Source organism: Cervus elaphus, chromosome 13 (genome assembly GCF_910594005.1).
Source record: "Cervus elaphus chromosome 13, mCerEla1.1, whole genome shotgun sequence".
Taxonomy (NCBI): Eukaryota; Metazoa; Chordata; class Mammalia; order Artiodactyla; family Cervidae; genus Cervus; species Cervus elaphus.
The window spans coordinates 65,889,583-65,908,597 of record NC_057827.1 but is presented as its reverse complement, the minus strand read 5'-3'; the positions used below and the strand labels follow the sequence as shown (position 1 = coordinate 65,908,597).

General features: G+C 52.3%; 1 protein-coding gene across 8 annotated transcripts in view; it reads left to right on the top strand.

Annotated features, from left to right (window-relative positions):
* BCL11B (BAF chromatin remodeling complex subunit BCL11B) overlaps positions 1 to 17,504 on the top strand; it is a 104,332-nt gene extending 86,828 nt beyond the window's left edge. For 7 of the 8 annotated variants that reach the window (XM_043921604.1, XM_043921601.1, XM_043921606.1 and 4 more), the window contains one exon: positions 10,498 to 17,504. In XM_043921604.1, coding sequence (XP_043777539.1) covers positions 10,498 to 12,566 — 2,069 coding nt within the window. In that variant the 3' untranslated portion in view covers positions 12,567 to 17,504. The remainder of the gene's footprint in view (positions 1 to 10,497) is intronic. The other variant, XM_043921603.1, reaches the window with a different exon arrangement.
* Positions 17,505 to 19,015: the final 1,511 nt, after the last annotated feature.

Below are 19,015 nucleotides of genomic sequence, written 5' to 3'. Positions count from 1 at the left end.
TAGCCCTGGCTTTGGATGGCGTGTGTGGGTGAGGGCGGACAGCCCAGTCTGGGAACCCTGCGCAGCCAGTGGGGGATGCCTCGGACGAAAACGCCTGCAGCAGTCTCCGCAGAGCCGGCCTTCCTCATCGCCTCTCCCTTCCTGCTCCCCCTCGCCTCCTTCTGCAGCCGCCAGAGCTGCTTTCTATTCGGTTCACCCGCAGGTGCGCGTGCAGGGCCCCCCACCCTGGATCTGGGCAGGTGCCGCTGTCCCGCTGTCTGTCTGGGACTCACCTCCACGCGGTGTTTGCTGCCTGCCTGCACCCTGGATGCTCTGAGGTCACTCAGCAGGCCCTGGTGTGCCTCAGAATCCTTTGTGTCACAGCTTAGCCCCCTCCCGCTCCCTGGTCCCCACCTGTGGTCTCCTGAGGGTGGGGAGGGGTCGTGGCTGATCCCTCCAGGTAGGTCCTGCTGTGGGTCTTAGCACCCAGCACGTGGCGATCGGATGGATGAGCGAATGAATGAATGAATGAATGGGAAAGGCCTGTTCCCTAGACCGTTTGGGACAAGACTAGATTGCCTTGGGTGTAGTAACGTCCCAAGATGCTGTTCTGGCTCCGCTGGCATTTCTGTGCACCCAGGCCGTCTCGGGGGACGGCGGGGCCTCAGCGCGAGGCTGTGGTGGAGGCTGGAGGCCCAGTCCCCCAGGCCGAGGAAACTCCGGGCACCTGAAGCGCAGAGCTGACCCCTGCCGCAGGACGCTCTCAGAGTGAGTGGACTGCGGTGGAGTGAGGTTTCTCACACGTTAGGCCCCTCTATTCTCAGCCAAGCTCCGCGTGGCATTTCCTGCACACAGCCTGCAGCTTGCGGCGCCGGCCAGCTCGCCGCGGTGCACGGAAGCCGGCGGAATGGTTTGCTGTGGCGGGTTCAGGCCTCACCTCAAGGCCGGTTATGGCAGAGTCTGCAGGCCCAGCGGAGGGGCAGCCAGGTGTGTGTCGGATACAACCCAGGCCCGGGGCTCAGACCCAGGTGTGAATCTGGGCTCCGCGACCCAGCTGTCTGACCTTAACTGTGATGAGACCGAGTTTCCTTTTTATGCGGAACCTAGATTAGAACGCACTTTTCAGAGTCTCTGTGAGTGCCCTCCGGAGAGCACAAGGCACCACTGACTGTCTCATGCAGGTTGCATGTGAGTCAAGCCCACCAAAGTCAAGGACAGATGATGACAGGAGGTGATGAGCAATCCCTCAAGGCTGTGGGGGTTTCCCAGGTGGCTCAGTGGTAAAGAGTCCGCCTGCCAATGTAGGAGACACAGGAGACCCCAGTTCGATCCCTGGGTTGGGAAGATCTTCTGGAGGAGGAAATGGCAACCCACTCCAGTATTCTTGCTTGGGAAATCTTTATGGACAGAGGAGCCTGGCAGGCTACAGTCTGTAGGGTTGCAAAGAGTTGGACATGACTGAGCAGCTAAACTGCGAGGCTGTGGGGATACAGAGGGGCTGTGCTGGGGCTGGGTCTCAGAAGATGCTTGCAGGGTGAGGAGGAAAGGCAGGTATTCCAGGCAGCAGGAACGGCAGGCTCACAGAGCTGTGACCCAGGAGGGTTGGGGGGGCCAGGGCACTGGGAGCAGTGAGTCCAGCTGGACGCTGAAGGCTGAGTGCCTGGCGCTCCCTCTGGGCAGCAGGCCATCAAGGCTGTGACTCAGGAGGGTCGCTGGCCCGCCCGCCCGCCCACTCTGCCGAGGCAGCTCAGAGGTGGATCGGGGCGGTGGAAGAGTGTCTAGATTCTTTGGAGTCACCTGGATCCCAGCGTGCTCCGGTGGGTGGAACACAGCAAGCAGGGAGGCGTGGGCGTGCTGGGTGGGGCCCTGCCCGGCAAGCCGGGGGAGCGGGGTGTTGTTGAATGCCGAGCTGAGCCCTGCTCCCCAGACGGCCTCACCCAGAGGGCCTTGCCCGGAGGGCAGGTCCACCCAGACCTGGGCAGATGCCGTTGTCCTACCTGTGATGACTCCAGGGATGCTGACTGCAGGGGAGCAAGCAGACAGAACCCAGCTAACGCAGGCATGCTTGACTCTGAAGCACGTGTGTATTCCACACGTGACTCTGAAGCACATGTGCGTTGCACACGTGACTCTGAAGCACGTGTGCGTTCGTCACCCTGTGTGTGGCCAGAGTCCTGGCAGTGGACAGGGTCAGCTTGGTCCTCAGGGAGCCTGGACTCCCATTCCGATGATGGATTTTAAATAAATAACCCAAGGCCAGTCGGGTGGCCTCGTACAACTTGCTTGCACCCCCTGAGCTGCCTCTATCGCTCCTGTAAGCAGTCATAGGCATAGAGTTAGCAGACTACATGGAGTGATGCAGGTTCTAAGCCCCCAAGTCAGCCAAGCCCTTGCATGCTTCTCTTTCCCAGCACCTTGAACTTGACCCTAGCACTCATATTTTTCATGAAATAATCAAGAGGGTTACCAGGTGCTCTCATCTCCTCTGGGATTCGAGAGCTGCATCCCTGGAGACCAGCAGAATACCTGGTGGATCAGGGGTGGCCAGTTCCTGCTCGTTCAGTGAGTGAATGAAAGGCAAGTGTAGGACACAGCCTGCTACCTGTCCATTCAGCCCTGTCTTGTCTGGTTCTCCACTTACTGGGCCTGTGTGAGCTGGGGCCCAGGGACAGTAGTAGTGGCTGTCCAGACCTCTGGGTTCAAGAGGATTCCGAGGCCTGCAGGGCAAGCGCGGGGGTGGACTGGTTGATGTCTGCCACGGCCGCTGGCGGAGGGGCCTTGGCTGTGTTGGCTGAGGCTGGCTCTGCACGTCAGCACCAGGGAGACCTCTTAGCAGCAATAGCGTTTCCCGGTGGTGCTAGTGGTAGAGAACCTGCCTGCCAGTGCAGGAGAGGCAGGAGACTCAGGTTCCCTCCCTGGGCCAGGAAGATCCCCCTGGAGAAGGGCGTGACAACCCACTCCAGTATTCTTGCCTGGAGAATCCCATGGACAGAGGAGCCTGGTGGGCTACTGTCTGTGGGGTCACAAAGAGTCGGACACGTCTGGGCGACTTGGCATACACACAGTAGCAGTGTTACTGCCGTCACCACCACCAGCACCAATTCCCAACAGAGCACACCCGCTACTTTTCCACGAGACTGTCGGCAGGGTTTCACTGAGTTTTTGCAGTTCTCGCCAAGAACAACACGTCTCCACAGTTCCTAGCACATGGCTGGGAGGAAAGGTAAGCGATCCCAAGGTGTACACGACGGCCCCGTCTCCTGCCCCGGGTCCCTTGACTTGGGAGGGGCCTGGGTCTGCACCCCTTCCTCTTTTGACCAGGCTTCTATCCAGACCACAGCTGGCTGTGTGGCTCTGGGCTGATCACCCTCTCTCTTCCAGTCCTCAGTTTCCTCATCTGTGAAATGGTGCTGATGACCGTCCTTGACCTTGGGGGTTGTTGTGAAGACAGTCCGCCTTAGCTGCGGGCGGCTCATGGAAGGGTTTAACGATGGTTGATTGTTACTGCTGCCATTATTCCCCCCAGCTCCACCCCCTCTCTTGGAGAGGCTGAGGTTTGTTTGGTAGCATGCGTTGGAAGGACTGATACTGAAGCTGCAACTCCAGTACTTTGGCCACCTGGTGCTAAAAACTGACTCATTGGAAAAGACCAGGATGCTAAGAAAGATTGAGGGCAGGAGGAGAAGGGTTCGACAGAGGATGAGAGGGTTGGATGGCATCTTTGGCTCAATGGACATGAGTTTGAGCAAGCTCGGGGGGCTGGTGATGGACAGGGAAGCCTGGCGTGCTGTGATTCATGGGGTCGCCAAGAGTCAGACACGACTGAGGAACTTGAACTGAACTGATTCAGAACAAGCAGGGGTGCTTGTAGATTTCATAGATGACTATGCTTAGAAATAATATGAACATGAAACTTACAAAGGTTCCCCCCCCCCCCACCCAAGGAAACCAATTGACATTTTCTTTCTGGGATCATGAAAGGGGAGACACTCTTTAATAAGGGGTCTACATATCTAGAGATAATGTCCTTAGTCGCTTCAGTTGTGTCTGACTCTTTGCAACCCCATGGACTGTAGCCCGCCAGGCTCCTCTGTCCACGGGATCCTCCAGGCAAGAATACTAGAGTGGGTTGCCATGCCCTCTTCCAGGGGATCTGATAATAGTGATAATAATTATTATCATTTTGGGACTGAAGAGATGGCACTGTTAGCAGGCATAGATTCTGTTGGAGGACCAGGTGGTTGGCCAGCGAATCCAGCCCTCGCTTTGGGTACTGGGCATCCTAAAATCCATAGAAGGAAAGAGGGTGTCGGGGGGACCCTGGATCTAGCAGCCTGCCCTTCAATCTGACTGCCTAGCATCTCATCACCCCTTCTGCAGGTCCTGAGTGGCCTGCTGTCCCGGGGACTCACCTGCTCTTGTGAAATGTCTCCACTCCCGGGACAAGCCCGTGGTGGACCCGACTGGGTTTCATCAAAGGGTAATCGGTGTCCTTCACTGGGAGGACACACACTGTGTCCTTTTCATTGTGAAACAGGCCCCGACAAGTGTGCAGAGAACAGTCCATCTCTCAGGTGCTGCTGGGGGGCAGCTGGGATGGAGCCGGGGGGTGGGGAAGCCTCAGCAGGGACGTGGCCCTCCCCTTGCTCTTGGGGGCGGGGGCGGCGGCTCTTGCTTCTCTCAGTTGCAGCATCCTCGCATGCCGGCAGGGATGTGGACCTGGCCTGGCCCCTCTCAGAGGTCATATGTGAGCGAAATGCCTTGATGGCTGTGAAAATGCCAAACCAACTGTCACGTGCTTTGCAAGCTGCAGCGGGACATGTGAAGCCCAGACTCAGTTCGCTCTGCAGCATCCAGGCGCCAGGACTCTCACTTCTGCCTCCACCTTCGGGTGGAGAAAGGCCCCGGCTGGCCATCACTGCAGGCCCTGCTTGAGCTGGGCGGCGGTGTCTGCTTGTGGCTCTGGAGCAGCTAAATCCCCCGCAGGCAGCAATACCCTTCTATTTGGTATCACTCGGCCTTAGGAGAGCCCTTTTAAACTATTGCTCTCAATTACGGCCTTTTTATTGAATAATAACTCAATTAAAGGTGTGCTTTTTATTGAACATCCCTGATACCTTTATTGGGATTATTAGAGTAACCAGCATAATAGGGAGGAACAATTATTTCAGTGCTCATTAAAACACACACACACACACCCCTGCTAGCAGAGGGAGAGCAGCATTTCATTGCAGGAGCCCAGTTGTGTGTTGGTTCCCAAGAGTCACAATAAAAAATGATGTTTCCTCAACGTTTGCAAGTTTCTATTTCCCTGGAACCTCTAATGCATTAGGCCGGCTGCATTAAAATTCCTTCAGGGTTTTATTACAGCCAGAGTTACACAGAAGGGCACCCCCTGAAACATCTACTGCCAGGTACAAGATGGATAATAAAACACGAAACATACAAAGCCCAACCATAACATGTGCATGTGTGGGGATGTGTGGATTTTATAGGGATCGTGTGGGATCTCATTTGCTTCCCCAGCCCTCTTCGGAAGCTGACATGTTATTCCCATTCTACTGATGAGGAAATGAAGCTCAGAGAGGTAAAGTGACTTGGTTGACATTGTTGTTGTTTAATTGTTAAGTATGTCCGACTCTTTTTTTGCGACCCCATGGACTATAGCCTGCCAGGCTCCTCTGTCCATGGGATTTCCCAGGCAAGAATACTGGAGTGGGTTGCCATTTCCTTCTCCTGACCTAGGGATTGAACCCGTGGGTCCTGCATTGTAGGCAGATTCTTTACAACTGAGCCCCCTGGGAAGCCCCTTGACTGACATCTTCCTGCGGGAATGGCAAGGCAGCGAGCTCATGCCGCTGTTCTTGTAGCAGTGATCTCAGGGAGGGTTCTGAATTAGAGGAAAACACAAGGGCCTCTCTTGAGAGCCAGTACAGCAAAGAAGATCTGGTGTTGGTTTCTGCCAGTGGATACCAAAAACGTCTGAGGAAGGAGAAGGGAAGGAAGGAAACAAGGAAACACACTGGCCTTGGGTTCTGAGCCGCCAAGCCTGATGTCGCGATCCCAACGCAGCTGACATTTCTAGGTCTGTAGGCCAGGCTTGACATTGCTGGGTAAGTTGCTTCAGGGCTTCCCTGGTGGCCCAGATGGTAAAGAATCTGCCTGCAGTGCAGGAGACGTGGGTTTGATCCGTGGGTCAGAAGGATCCCCTGGAGAAGGGAATGGCAACCCACTCCAATATTCTTGCCTGGAGAATTCTATGGACAGAGGAGCCTGGCGGGCTACACCCTTCGGGGTTGCAAAGAGTCCTACACGACTGAGCAACTAACACTTTGCAACTTCCAAGTCGCTTCAAAATAATCTAGGCGTTGACCTCTTGGTTGGAACCTCGGTGACAGCCACGGTGGCAGCGTGTTGGGGCATGGCCCCTGTCTGGGCCATCAGCAAAGCTGGCACCAGCTGGAGCTTCCAACTCACCTCTGGGCAAGTGGCCCTGAGCTCCAGGAGCAGGGACCGCCCTGCGTCCGAAGCAGCCCTCTCACCAAGGGACTTCTGCCACATTTAAAAATGAGCCGTCCGTGACTGTGTGCTGCCTTTTAAAATATTTAGCGAGTTTTTTGAATAGAAGAATGTTCTGAGTGGCTCTTCAAAGCCTTTCTGACATTGTTCAGTTTTCAAAAGTGAGCAGTCCCAGTGCTCAAGGCTACTTCTAGGCAACAGATAACCGTGAAGTGGAAGTATGGAAATGAACATTTTATTTAAAAAAGAAAAGTTACGGGGGAGAGTGGAAAGAGCATTGTCTAGGAAGGGCCTTTGAGGACTGGGAGATTTAAAAACATTGGAAGCTGTCAGATCCTGAGATAGACCGTCCCCTGCTGTGAATCTTGCTTTGGTGTGGAGGGAAGTGAGGGGACCAGATTGTTCAAAGGCAAGGAAAAGTGCTTACCCTGGCATGATCTGGAACCCTGGAATCCGATTTGGTGGGTGCACAGAGCTCTTCCCCACCTGATGAATTCCAAACAGGTTAACTTCCTCCTCCGGCTTTCCTGGTGGCTCAGTGGTAAAGAATCCGCCTGCCAATGCAGGAGACACAGGTTTGATCCCTGGGTCGCAAAGAAACCCCTGAAGGAGGAAATAGCTATCCACCCCAGTATTTTTGCCTGGGAAATCTCATGGACAGAAGAGCCTAGCTGGCAACAGTCCATGGGGGTCGAGAAAGAGTTGGACAGGACTGAAGGACGAAACTACAGCAAACAAAACTTCCTCCTTAGACTTCTCTAAGTTAGAGTCTTATAAATGTCTTTCACTCGTTTTGTTTTGTCTTTTTTTTTTTTTTAAATAAGAAATGGAAACCTCTGAGTTCTTTAGAACGTGCAGCTACATGCTTCTCAGCAGCTGCTGCTTGAGTTTAAAAAAATATATTTTAATCGGCCATTTCATTCCTGGCCTGCCTGAGAATTTTGTACTGTCTTCTGATACCCGCATTCCTCAGGGGCGGTAGAACTTTCTAGAAAGTGTGTGGCCATCCGAACAAGGAACAGGAAGTGCTCCGGAGAGACCCAAGGAAATGAAGATGATAAAGAAAGAGGTTAGGGGAAGGGAGGCGGCCCAGCTTGAAAACACAAGGAACCAGAGCGGCTGTGTGTGTGGAACTCGGTTCCTGAGAGCGGCCGGAGCCCAGGCGCAGAGTCCACAGTGCTCTTTTTTTTTTTTTTCTAAATTCATTTGTATTGAATTACAGCTGAAACCAGTGGATTTTTAGAATTGTTTATTGGCTGTGCCGGGCCCTTGTTTTCCTCGTTGCGGTGCTCCGACTTCTCATTGTAGTGGCTTCTCTCTCGCGGAGCACAGCTCTAGGGTACGTGGGCTCGGGAGGTAGTCGTGGTCCCGGAGCTCCAGAGCACAGGCTCGATAGTTGACGTGCACGGGCTGAGTCGCTCTGAGGCACGTGGGCTCTTCCCGGATCAGGGATCGAACCCACGTCTCCTGCACTGGCAGGCAGCTTCATTACCGCCGAGCCGCCAGGGAAGTCCAGTGCTCTTTAATTGGAAGATCTATGGCCTTGTGGGAGGTGGTGCTTCATTTGTGTTATTAGCTCCTGGTGTCAGGGAGGGATGTTTTCTTTATCTTCTTTTTATTACTTATTTATTCTGCCTCGTTCCAGAAAAGGATTTGAGGAGGACTAAACACTATGGCGTCTGGCCAGCTCTCCCGTGAGACTGAGGTGAACCGTTCGGTCGTTCCCCACATATATCACCTAATAAGCCAGGACAGGTGATGGCGCCTCCAAGAAGGCTGTGCATCTCTGGGCTGTAGCATCGTCATGTGCCAGCAGGGACATGGTCCTGGCCTGGCCTCCCTCAGTGGTCATGCAATGATGAAATGCACCAAAAAAAAAAAAAGGCCTTTTGTTGCGATAGCGAGGAGGCATGCAGGAAGGGAAGGCTGAGGTGTTGGTGCGGCCTTACTGCTCCCAAAGCGAGGAACACGGCTGCCCAGGGCCTTGAGAAGGCCTCCCTGCCCGTTTCTTGGGGGAAGATTCTCCTGAGGGGCTGCAGCATGGGGAACTGAATTAATGCAGATATGCTGGGAGAAGGAAGTTGCCCAGACACCCTGGGGAAAGAAAATGGCCTCAGAAGTTCTCCTGGAGCTGGGTTTAAAAACGAGGGGAAGCTGAGCTTTGGAATCCTTTTTCCCTTTCTGTCTGTTCCCCCATCACCCACCCACTGGTCTCCTCACTACCAAACCTGGAGACACATGTCCTGTTGGACACGAGCATGCGGTGATGACCAGGCTTGGAAGGCATGTCTTGGTTCCCAGCGGTGGGTGATCTGGCCCAGTTGGGTCCGTGTTGCGGAGAATCTCCATGCTGACCCCTGACTCCTGGAGGACCCCACACACTGCATAGCTCAGGGAGGTCCAGGCCCCTTTAAAGCCGTCAAGTCTAACCCGTAAGGGCATTTGTTCTCAGAGTCCACAGAGTTCATGCTGCTAAGGGTGAGGCCCCCAGGAAACATACTTCTCGGGTGGGAATCAAGGAAACAAAAACTCCGTCTCGCTATGGGATTTCAGAAGTCCCTCCTCTTTTGAGGGGCTGTACTCCCCCTGCCCTTCCTGATCCTGGGTTTGGAAACTAACATGCACCTTTGGCTCCACTGGGGAGTTTGCAGCTACTGTACTTTATCAGTGTTAAAATCTTCCAGGTACAAGGCAGTCTGAAAAAACAAAAAGGGTTTTTTTTTCAAGACCTCGGCTGTGACGCCATGTTCCCTTTCCCTTCCCCGGCCAGTGAGCAAGTCTGATGGGGGAGGGCAGGGCCTGCCCACACCTGTCCCGTTTCATGTGGGGTGTTAGGAGAGCTTCAGGCTGGAGAAGCAGCTAGTTTCACCCGCAGGTTGAGAACGTCGGCCCTGAAATAGGTGCTGGTTGGGAGGTCCAGGCTCCCATTTTGTGACCGCCCCCAATGATGGGGGCAGAGACAGGGACGTTTTGGCTCCACGCCACCAGCATCCACTGACACTGGATGCCAATGCCACAGCCAGTTTGTCACAAACTCACACTTGCTACTGTTCATCCTGATCGCCCTGTCAGATGTGACACTCTCATTCAGTCTCCTGACAAGGGACCTCATATAGGCCAGTGCCCTGCCCCGAGGGGTCCATGCTGTGGTTGGGGGGGTGTGTGTGTCTGTGTGAAGCCATTAGGTCAGTGATGGGGGGTGGGTAGCTGCCAGCCAGTAGTGATGTTCTTACGATGCTGAAGTCCTGTTCCTATGTGCATCCATGTTTAACGTGGACGGTGCTTTCTGCACAGACACTGGTGTATGAAACCCCACGATTTCCTGTAGTTCAACTCCCAAATGACGCAGAGGTTATCAGCCAGTTCTCTTAAAATGTTTGCGAGGTGACTCAGTTTGATTTGTGTTTCTTAGAACTTCCTTGGATGGAAGATTTGCCTAGTCATGACTGGGTGGGGGGGGGGGGGGGGAGTTGTTTTGTCCCCCAGAGAGGTTTGGCAATGCCTGGAGAGATTTTTGATCCTCATGACTGGGAGGGGAGGGAGTGAGACTGGCTTCTAGTGGGTAAGCCTCCAAACATCCTACAAGGCACAGGACAGTACCCACCACCCCCAAAGAATTATCAGGGGCTACATGATGGCTGAACTTTGCCCCGCTATCTTTTAGGCAGCCCAGCCTTTGTATACTTCCCATTGTTGGAATCAGGCATTCTCACAAATAACATCTCCTTTGGCTTCTGAGATGATGGGTTTAAAGACATCATGTTATAAGGGCACAGAGCGAGGTCTACCAATTGGAGTAACTTGCTAAAGGCCGCCACACAGAAGCTTCTCTAGCCTATCCGTCAGGGGGTCTGCCAGGGGGTCTGCCTGGGCGTCGCCGGCCTGGGCCTGCTCGGCAGCGGTCCGCTGCCGCCCCTGAGAGCCGCGACGCCGCGGCGCGCGCGCCCCCGCCCGCATCTCACGTCTCTCTTGCCTCTTTCTGTCCGTGTGTCTCCCCAGGTAAAGATGAGCCTTCCAGCTACATTTGCACAACATGCAAGCAGCCCTTCAACAGCGCGTGGTTCCTGCTGCAGCACGCGCAGAACACGCACGGCTTTCGCATCTACCTGGAGCCCGGGCCAGCCAGCAGCTCGCTCACGCCGCGGCTCACCATCCCGCCGCCACTGGGGCCCGAGGCCGTGGCCCAGTCCCCACTCATGAATTTCCTGGGCGACAGCAACCCCTTCAACCTGCTGCGCATGACGGGCCCCATCCTGCGGGACCACCCGGGCTTCGGCGAGGGCCGCCTGCCGGGCACGCCGCCGCTCTTCAGCCCGCCGCCGCGCCACCACCTGGACCCGCACCGCCTCAGCGCCGAGGAGATGGGGCTTGTCGCCCAGCACCCCAGTGCCTTCGACCGAGTCATGCGCCTGAACCCCATGGCCATCGACTCGCCCGCCATGGACTTCTCGCGGCGGCTCCGCGAGCTGGCGGGCAACAGCTCCACGCCGCCACCCGTGTCCCCGGGCCGCGGCAACCCTATGCACCGGCTCCTGAACCCCTTCCAGCCCAGCCCCAAGTCCCCGTTCCTGAGCACGCCGCCGCTGCCGCCCATGCCCCCCGGCGGCACGCCGCCGCCACAGCCGCCGGCCAAGAGCAAGTCGTGTGAGTTCTGCGGCAAAACCTTCAAGTTCCAGAGCAATCTCATCGTGCACCGGCGCAGCCACACGGGCGAGAAGCCCTACAAGTGCCAGTTGTGCGACCACGCGTGCTCGCAGGCGAGCAAGCTCAAGCGCCACATGAAGACGCACATGCACAAGGCCGGCTCGCTGGCCGGCCGCTCCGACGATGGGCTCTCGGCCGCCAGCTCCCCGGAGCCCGGCACCAGCGAGCTGACCGGCGAGGGCCTCAAGGCGGCCGACGGCGACTTCCGCCACCACGAGAGCGACCCGTCGCTGGGCCATGAGCCCGAGGAGGAGGACGAAGAGGAGGAGGAGGAGGAGGAGGAGCTGCTGCTGGAGAACGAGAGCCGGCCCGAGTCGAGCTTCAGCATGGACTCAGAGCTGAGCCGCAACCGGGAGAACGGCGGCGGCGGCGGCGGCGGGGTGGCTGGCGTGCCGGGCGCGGGCGGCGGCGCCGCGGCCAAGGCGCTGGCCGACGAGAAGGCGCTGGTGCTGGGCAAGGTCATGGAGAACGTGGGCCTGGGTGCGCTGCCGCCCTACGGCGACCTGCTGGCCGACAAGCAGAAGCGCGGCTCCTTCCTGAAGCGCGCGGCCGGCGGCGGCGGGGGCGGCGGGGACCCGGGCGACGACGACGACGCCGGGGGCTGCGGCGACGCGGGCCCCGGGGGCGCGGTCAACGGGCGCGGCGGCGGCTTCGCGCCGGGCACCGAGCCCTTCCCGGGCCTCTTCCCGCGCAAGCCGGCGCCGCTGCCCAGTCCCGGCCTCAACAGCGCGGCCAAGCGCATCAAGGTGGAGAAGGACCTAGAGCTGCCGCCTGCCGCGCTCATCCCGTCGGAGAACGTGTACTCGCAGTGGCTGGTGGGCTACGCGGCGTCGCGGCACTTCATGAAGGACCCCTTCCTGGGCTTCACGGACGCGCGCCAGTCGCCCTTCGCCACGTCGTCCGAGCACTCGTCCGAGAACGGCAGCCTGCGCTTCTCCACGCCGCCCGGGGACCTGCTGGACGGCGGGCTGTCGGGCCGCAGCGGCACGGCCAGCGGGGGCAGCACGCCGCACCTGGGCGGCCCGGGCCCCGGGCGGCCGAGCTCCAAGGAGGGCCGGCGCAGCGACACGTGCGAGTACTGCGGCAAGGTGTTCAAGAACTGCAGCAACCTGACGGTGCACCGACGGAGCCACACCGGCGAGCGGCCTTACAAGTGCGAGCTGTGCAACTACGCCTGCGCGCAGAGCAGCAAGCTCACGCGCCACATGAAGACGCACGGGCAGATCGGCAAGGAGGTGTACCGCTGCGACATCTGCCAAATGCCCTTCAGCGTCTATAGCACCCTGGAGAAACACATGAAAAAGTGGCACGGCGAGCACTTGCTGACTAACGACGTCAAAATCGAGCAGGCGGAGAGGAGCTAAGCGCGTGTGCGCATGTGTGTGTGCGCGCGCATGCGCGCGGGGGCCCGGGCCCCACCCCGCGCACCTGTACAGTCGCCCCGTCGCCAAGCGAGAGAATGCTGACCTGACACTTGCCTCCGCGTCACCGCCGCTCGGCGCCCCCCGCGGGTCCCCGGGGCCCAGGGGAGGCGGCCCTCCAACCTAACCTGTGTCTGCGAAGTCCTATGGAAACCCGAGGGTTGATTAAGGCAGTAAAAGCAAACAAACAAACAAAAATTGTGGAGCCTTTTAACTGTGCAATAATTTCTGTATTTATTGGGTTTTGTAATTGTTTTGGCATGTGCAGGTACTTTTTATTGTTATTCTTTCTGTTGAAATTCCTTTAAGAGATTTTGTTGGGTATCCATCCCTTCTTTAGTTGGTTTTTTTTTTCTTCTTCTTCTTTAACCCAGTAGTAGCCTGAGCGATGACTCCTGGGCTCTGTAGAGGGGAAGCTATCTTTTAAATTATAATTTGGGGGGGGGGGAGGGCGCTGCTTTTTTTGAAATCTAAGCTAAGCATGTGTAATTTCTTGTGAAGAAGCCAACACTTAAATGACTTTTAAAGTTGTTTACTTTTTTATTCCTTCTTTTTTTTGTCCTGAAATAAAAAGTGGCATGCATTTTTGGGGGGGAGGGGGGTGGATGTACAGCGGATAACAATCTTTAAAGTTGTAGCACTTTGTTTCAGAATTGGAATGGAGATGTAGCACTGATGATGTCCTGAGTAAGGGAGGCCTTTTCTGTGTTGACTTCAACCTTGCCATACATAAGGAAATCTTTGAATGGTGGGCTTTCCCTCCCCCCCACCTCCCCAAATACTCAGCACTGCCAGAGAAACAGGAGTTTTTGAGGACTTTACCCCAGGAAATGGCCCAAGAGCGTTCTAAAATTGTGCATTCCCAGCAGATCCCATCTGTTTCTTGGAATGTCGGTGTGCCCTGGAATGCCATCTCTGCTATTTGCCATAGATTAGACTAAATAAAATAGGCTGAGGGTACTTTGGGGGGTAGATAGATGGTGGTGGCCTGCAGTAACACAGAAAGAAAAGAAACCAGCCGTGTTCTTTCAGGCTTCTTCTGGCTTGACCGTTTCTCTCTCTCTTTTTATCACCCTCACCACAGACATCCTAAGTCATCCCTTGCTACCAGTGACAACAGACCGTTTCTCAAGCAGACAAGTGTCCTGATGGTGACTTGAGGGAAGTTAGTATTCTCTCATGCAATGCACACTGATGACATTATACGGATGGGGTGGGGAATCTTGCCAATTTCAGTTCCCTTTTACTGCAAAGCGGGAAGAGTTCCATCCGAAGGTGCCCAGCGCTACTTCCCAGTTTTTGTGTTTTTTTTCTATCCCGTTAGGTTGGAAGGTACTAAACATTGGACTGTTCAGATTAGACATTTGAATTCTGTTGACCCGCACTTTAAAGCTTTTGTTTGCATTTAAATTAAATGGCTTCTCAACAAGAAATTGCAGCATCTTCTTCTTTTTGGCCCAGAGGTGGGTTAAACTGTAAGGGATGGCTGAGATTGAGTGTCAGTATTGCTAAGCGTGGCATTCACAGTACTGGCACTATAAAGAACAAAATAAAATAATAATTTATTGGACAGTGTTTCTACTGCCATTCAATTTGATGTGAGTGCCTTGAAAACTGATCTTCCTATTTGAGTCTCTTGAGACAAATGCAAAACTTTTTTTTTTCTTTTGCAATGAAAAGACTTTTTTAAAAAAAGTAAAACAAGAAAAGTACATTTCTTTAGAAACAAAGCCACATTTACTTTAAATAAATTTTCAAAAATCCTGGTTGAAGACGTGAAAATGCCATAAGACCCAATCAAATGAAGAAATAAACCCAGCACAACCCTGGATATCCATTAGCTGAATTAACCTCAGCCCCTTTTGCCTGTGGGACAACGCTGCTTAGATGTGGAGTGGAGGTGACTTACTGCTGAATTAAAACTCAAGTGACACAAGGTACAAGTTGATATTGTTGAATGAAAAAACAATTCAGGAACAATGGCTAATTTTTTTCTAAAGTTAAATTTAGTGCACTCTGTCTTAAAAATACGTTTACAGTATTGGATACATACAAGGGTAAAAAAAAAATTGTGTGTATGTGTGTTGGAGCGATCGTTTTTTTCAAAGTTTGCTTAATAGGTTATTAAAAAAAATGCCACAGTGGCTGCGTGTATATTGTTTTCTTTTGGTGACGGGGTTTTAGTATATATTATATATATGAAAATTTCTTGATTACTGTAAAAGTGGACCAGTATTTGTAATAATCGAGAATGCCTGGGCATTTGACAAAACAAGAAAAAAAAAAACCCTTTTCTTTTCCTTGAAAATGTTGCAGTAAAATTTAAATGGTGGGTCTATAATAATTTGTTCTTGTCACAGTAACTGTAAAGTCGGAGTTTTAGTAAATTTTTTTCTGCCTTGGGTGTTGAATTTTTATTTCAAAAAAATGTATAGAAACTTGTATTTGGGGATTAAAAGGGGATTGCTACACCATGTAGAAAAAGTATGTAGAAAAAAAAGTGCTTAATATTGTTATTGCTTTGCAGAAAAAAACCCCCCACATTTCTGATCTGTGCTTAATTCTCTCCTCCCACCTCCCTCTGGAATGGATATATTGGTTGGTTCATATGATGTAGGCACTTGCTGTATTTTTACTGGAGCTTGTAATTTTTTAACTGTAAGCTTGTCCTTTTAAAGGGATTTAATGTACCTTTTTGTTAGTGAATTTGGAAATAAAAAGAAAAAAAAAACAAAAACAAGCAGGCTGCCATAATATATTTTTTTAATTTGGCAGGATAAAATATTGCAAAAAAAAAAATTTGTATGTTAAGTCCTATTGTACAGGAGGAAAAAAAAAAAAAAAAAGGGTTGTTTGACAACCTTCGAGGAAAAGAAACAAAAGGAAGTAGCTAAATGCTTTGGTTCACAAATCATTTTAGTTGTATATATTTTTGTCAGAATTGGCCTCTACCAAGGACTGTTTGAAATAGGGCTTCAATCTGAATGCCCTGAACCTTGCATCAAGGCTCCCTGGTGTGGCCACAGCAGACCGGATGGGAAATTCTTTATTCGCGTTGAGTGGAGAAATCAGTTTTTTTGTCGAGATGTCGGTACCATTTCACAGAGCCCTCCCTCCTGTACGAGGCATCTGTAAAGATGTCAGACTTGGGGGAGCGAGCGCACGCCTTCTCTTCACCGCCTCCACCTCTCCCACCCTTCAGAGCAGAAAGAAATGCAAACCGAGCTTTCTCTAGTCCTTGAGAGAACGTCAAGCAAGCAAGCAACACAAGACAAAAAAATGTAATAAAGGGAGCTGGCGTGTCAGCCAGGCGCAGGTGACGTGGTCTGCGGCTGGGACCAGGGCAAATTGAATTTCAGGAAGGACTCCCCATCACAGCCAGGACCTTTTAATCCGTGGAGAGTGGTGGCCTGCTGTCTTTCTTACCTGCTCCACTGCTTTCTCTCCGGAACCTACATTCCGTCAGTTTCCAAATGCCTAGGGCCTGGGACGAATTCGGTGCCTTTCCACAGTTCTTTCTCTTTCCTTCCCGTGTGTTTCCTCTCCATCTTCCCACCTCTGTCAGTCCTTGATGTGCTCATTTTTATCTGATTTATTTCTCCCTCTCTGTCCCCCCTCTTTTTTTTTTTTTTGTAAAGCCAAGTAGCTTTAAGATAATAAAGTGGTGGTTTTTTGGATGAGGGAATAATACGTTTTAAAAAAATACCTATATCAGGAAGCCATTTTTTATTTCAGGAACTCTAAGAAATCATTATATTTCAGGTTATGAAAGTATAAGCAAGCATCCTTTCGGGCAATTTCTTTACCAAATGCAGAAATATCTCTTCTGGGCGCTTTTCTGTTTAATACGCTTTTCCTCTTGCCACTTACCTTTGCAAAGTAAAAAGAACGGGGGGAGGAGGTGGAAGATCAAGCTGAGATGTTTGTTTCCTACCTGTTCGACCCGAAGACCCACGGGCTGCCCTTTTCTCCGGGTGCCCTGAGGAGGTCCTTGAGCAGCCTCCAAGGCAATCCTGTAGTTACAAAAGCTAGCCAGCTCTCACCAGCTTCCGCAAAGTCACCACGATGCCAGAATCAAGCCATCCTAAAGCACAAAGATTGTGTCTCTGTCGACTGCAGAGAAATGAGCATTTTTGCTTCTCTTTTTTTGTGTTTAAAAAGCCAACACTGAAGCAGATGACCCAGTGAGAGAGGCCCCGGGCCCCAGGGGGACGCAGCCGACCCCAGGCTGGTTTTCCACACTGCCACAACTTGGTTCAAAGTTGCCCCCAATTGGAACCTGCCACTTGCCATTTGAGGGTCTTTCATGGGGGAGGAGGAGGAGGCTGACTTCCTCTAAGCAGCAACGTGAAAAGTAGGGAAGTCAGCCATTCGTTCCGGTCCTAAGTGACAGTCAAGGATTTTTGTGGAACACAGGCAAACCCATGAATTTTGGTGCTCCTTGTATCAGCTCTGCGAAGCAAAGTTACATTGAGTTAAGTTGTTTGCATTTGTACTGGCAAGGCGAAATATTTTTATTACCTTTTCTATTACTTATTGTATGAGCTTTTGTTGTTTACTTGGAGGTTCTGTCTTTTACTACAAGTTTGGAACTATTTATTATTGCTTGGTATTTGTGCTCTGTTTAAGAAACGGGCACTTTTTTTTTTTAATTATGGATAAAATGTTGAGATGACAGGAGGTCATTTCAATATGGCTTAGTAAAATATTTATTGTTCCTTTTATTCTCTGTACAAGATTTTGGGCCTCTTTTTTTTCCCTTAATGTCACAATGTTCAGTTCAGCATGTGTCTGCCATTTCATTTGTACGCTTGTTCAAAACCAAGTTTGTTCTGGTTTCAAGTTATAAAAATAAATTGGACATTTAACTTGATCTCCAAACCTTGTCCTTTTCTGTGTCTTTCAAGGGTAGGGGATGGACAGCTTATTTCCAAGGGTGAATTAAAGGTCTTTCTCCATTTTTCTCCTGACTCAAACCCGTTACTCTTGTCTCTGAGAGGACAGGAAATAATGGCATGAGAGACCAGCAGTGCTTTTTCTTTACCCCTGTGAAGCACTGTGATGTGAAACAGTGGTTCTCACTCCTGGTTACACACTGGAATCACGTGAGAGTTTTTCAAAATCCCCGTGTCCAGGCCCCACCCCAGACCATCTTCTATCAGACTCTTTCGAGGTGAGATCTAGGCATTGGTATTTTTGAAAATGACCCTGGTGACTCGCAAACAGCCAAGTTTGAGACCAAGTGGTTTAGAAGTAAAAGCCGTTGTCTGGGAATAACAAGACTCGGGTCTAGTTTAAATCAGCTAGCATTTCCTGAATTCCCAGGGAGAGCCACTGGGTGAGGCCTTGAGGGGTCAGGAATGAGTGGGACAGAGGTCCTTGGCCTGGTACCCTTGGTTCCCCATCGTGAAGGGAGGTTGTCTGAGTAGAGAGCATCTCCACCCATCCGTGAGTTTGAATGGAATCACACAGGACCACCACCTTCTTCCCGTCCCCCGTGTGAGAGGTTGATAGATTGGAGCATGCTTTCCTTGGGGATAATATCACAGATCCGGAGGAGGAGGCATGGTCTTTAGGAAGGAAATAGCCTTTCACTGGGCTTTTTCCAGTGCTGGGCTTGGAGCAGTCAGCAAGATGGAAGGGGAAGATGACAGCTTCCCATTGGGTTTCAGCCACTGCTTTCTACAAGTGAGAGGCAGAGCCCAGCCCTGAGTGAAAAGAGATCAAAGACCCATTGAGTTCTCAACTACTTTTTTTTTTTTTTTCTGGTCACGTCCCAAGGCATGTGGGATCCTAGTTGCCCGACCAGGGATCAAACCTGTGCCCTCTGCAGTGAAAGCATGAAGTCTTAAACACTGGGCTGTCAGGGACCACTCTTGACCACTCTTCTTATGTTTCCTGGTCTTTAAAACACAAAAAAATGTTCCACTCAAGTCACTTTTCTGCAAACTCACTGGGCACCATCCAAAAACCAGGTAGGCAGCCTGGGAATCTTTGCAAGGAGACTTTGCAAAAAATGAAAACACCGAGCTATGTTTATGAAGATGCTGTGTGGGTTCTGCCCAGAGAGGTGATAGCAGGAGTGAAGGTGATGTGTTCCTCTGTGTCCTGTCTCCAGAAAGTCACCATTCTCCCAACATATCTAAGCACTGGACAGATATGGGTTTAAAGATACAGGTGCTGGATTTAAAGCCCAGCACCAAAAATGGAGTGGGTGACCATTCAGGAGAAGCCCTGCCCTGCTTTCTAGGCTGTTTTTGTTTGTTTGGTTTTTTGTCCAGTCGCTCAGTTGTGTCGGACTCTTTGTGACCCCCTGGACCGCAGCACACCAGGCTTCCCTGTCCTTCACCATCTGCTGGAGCTTGCTCAAACTCACGTTGGTGAGTTGGTGA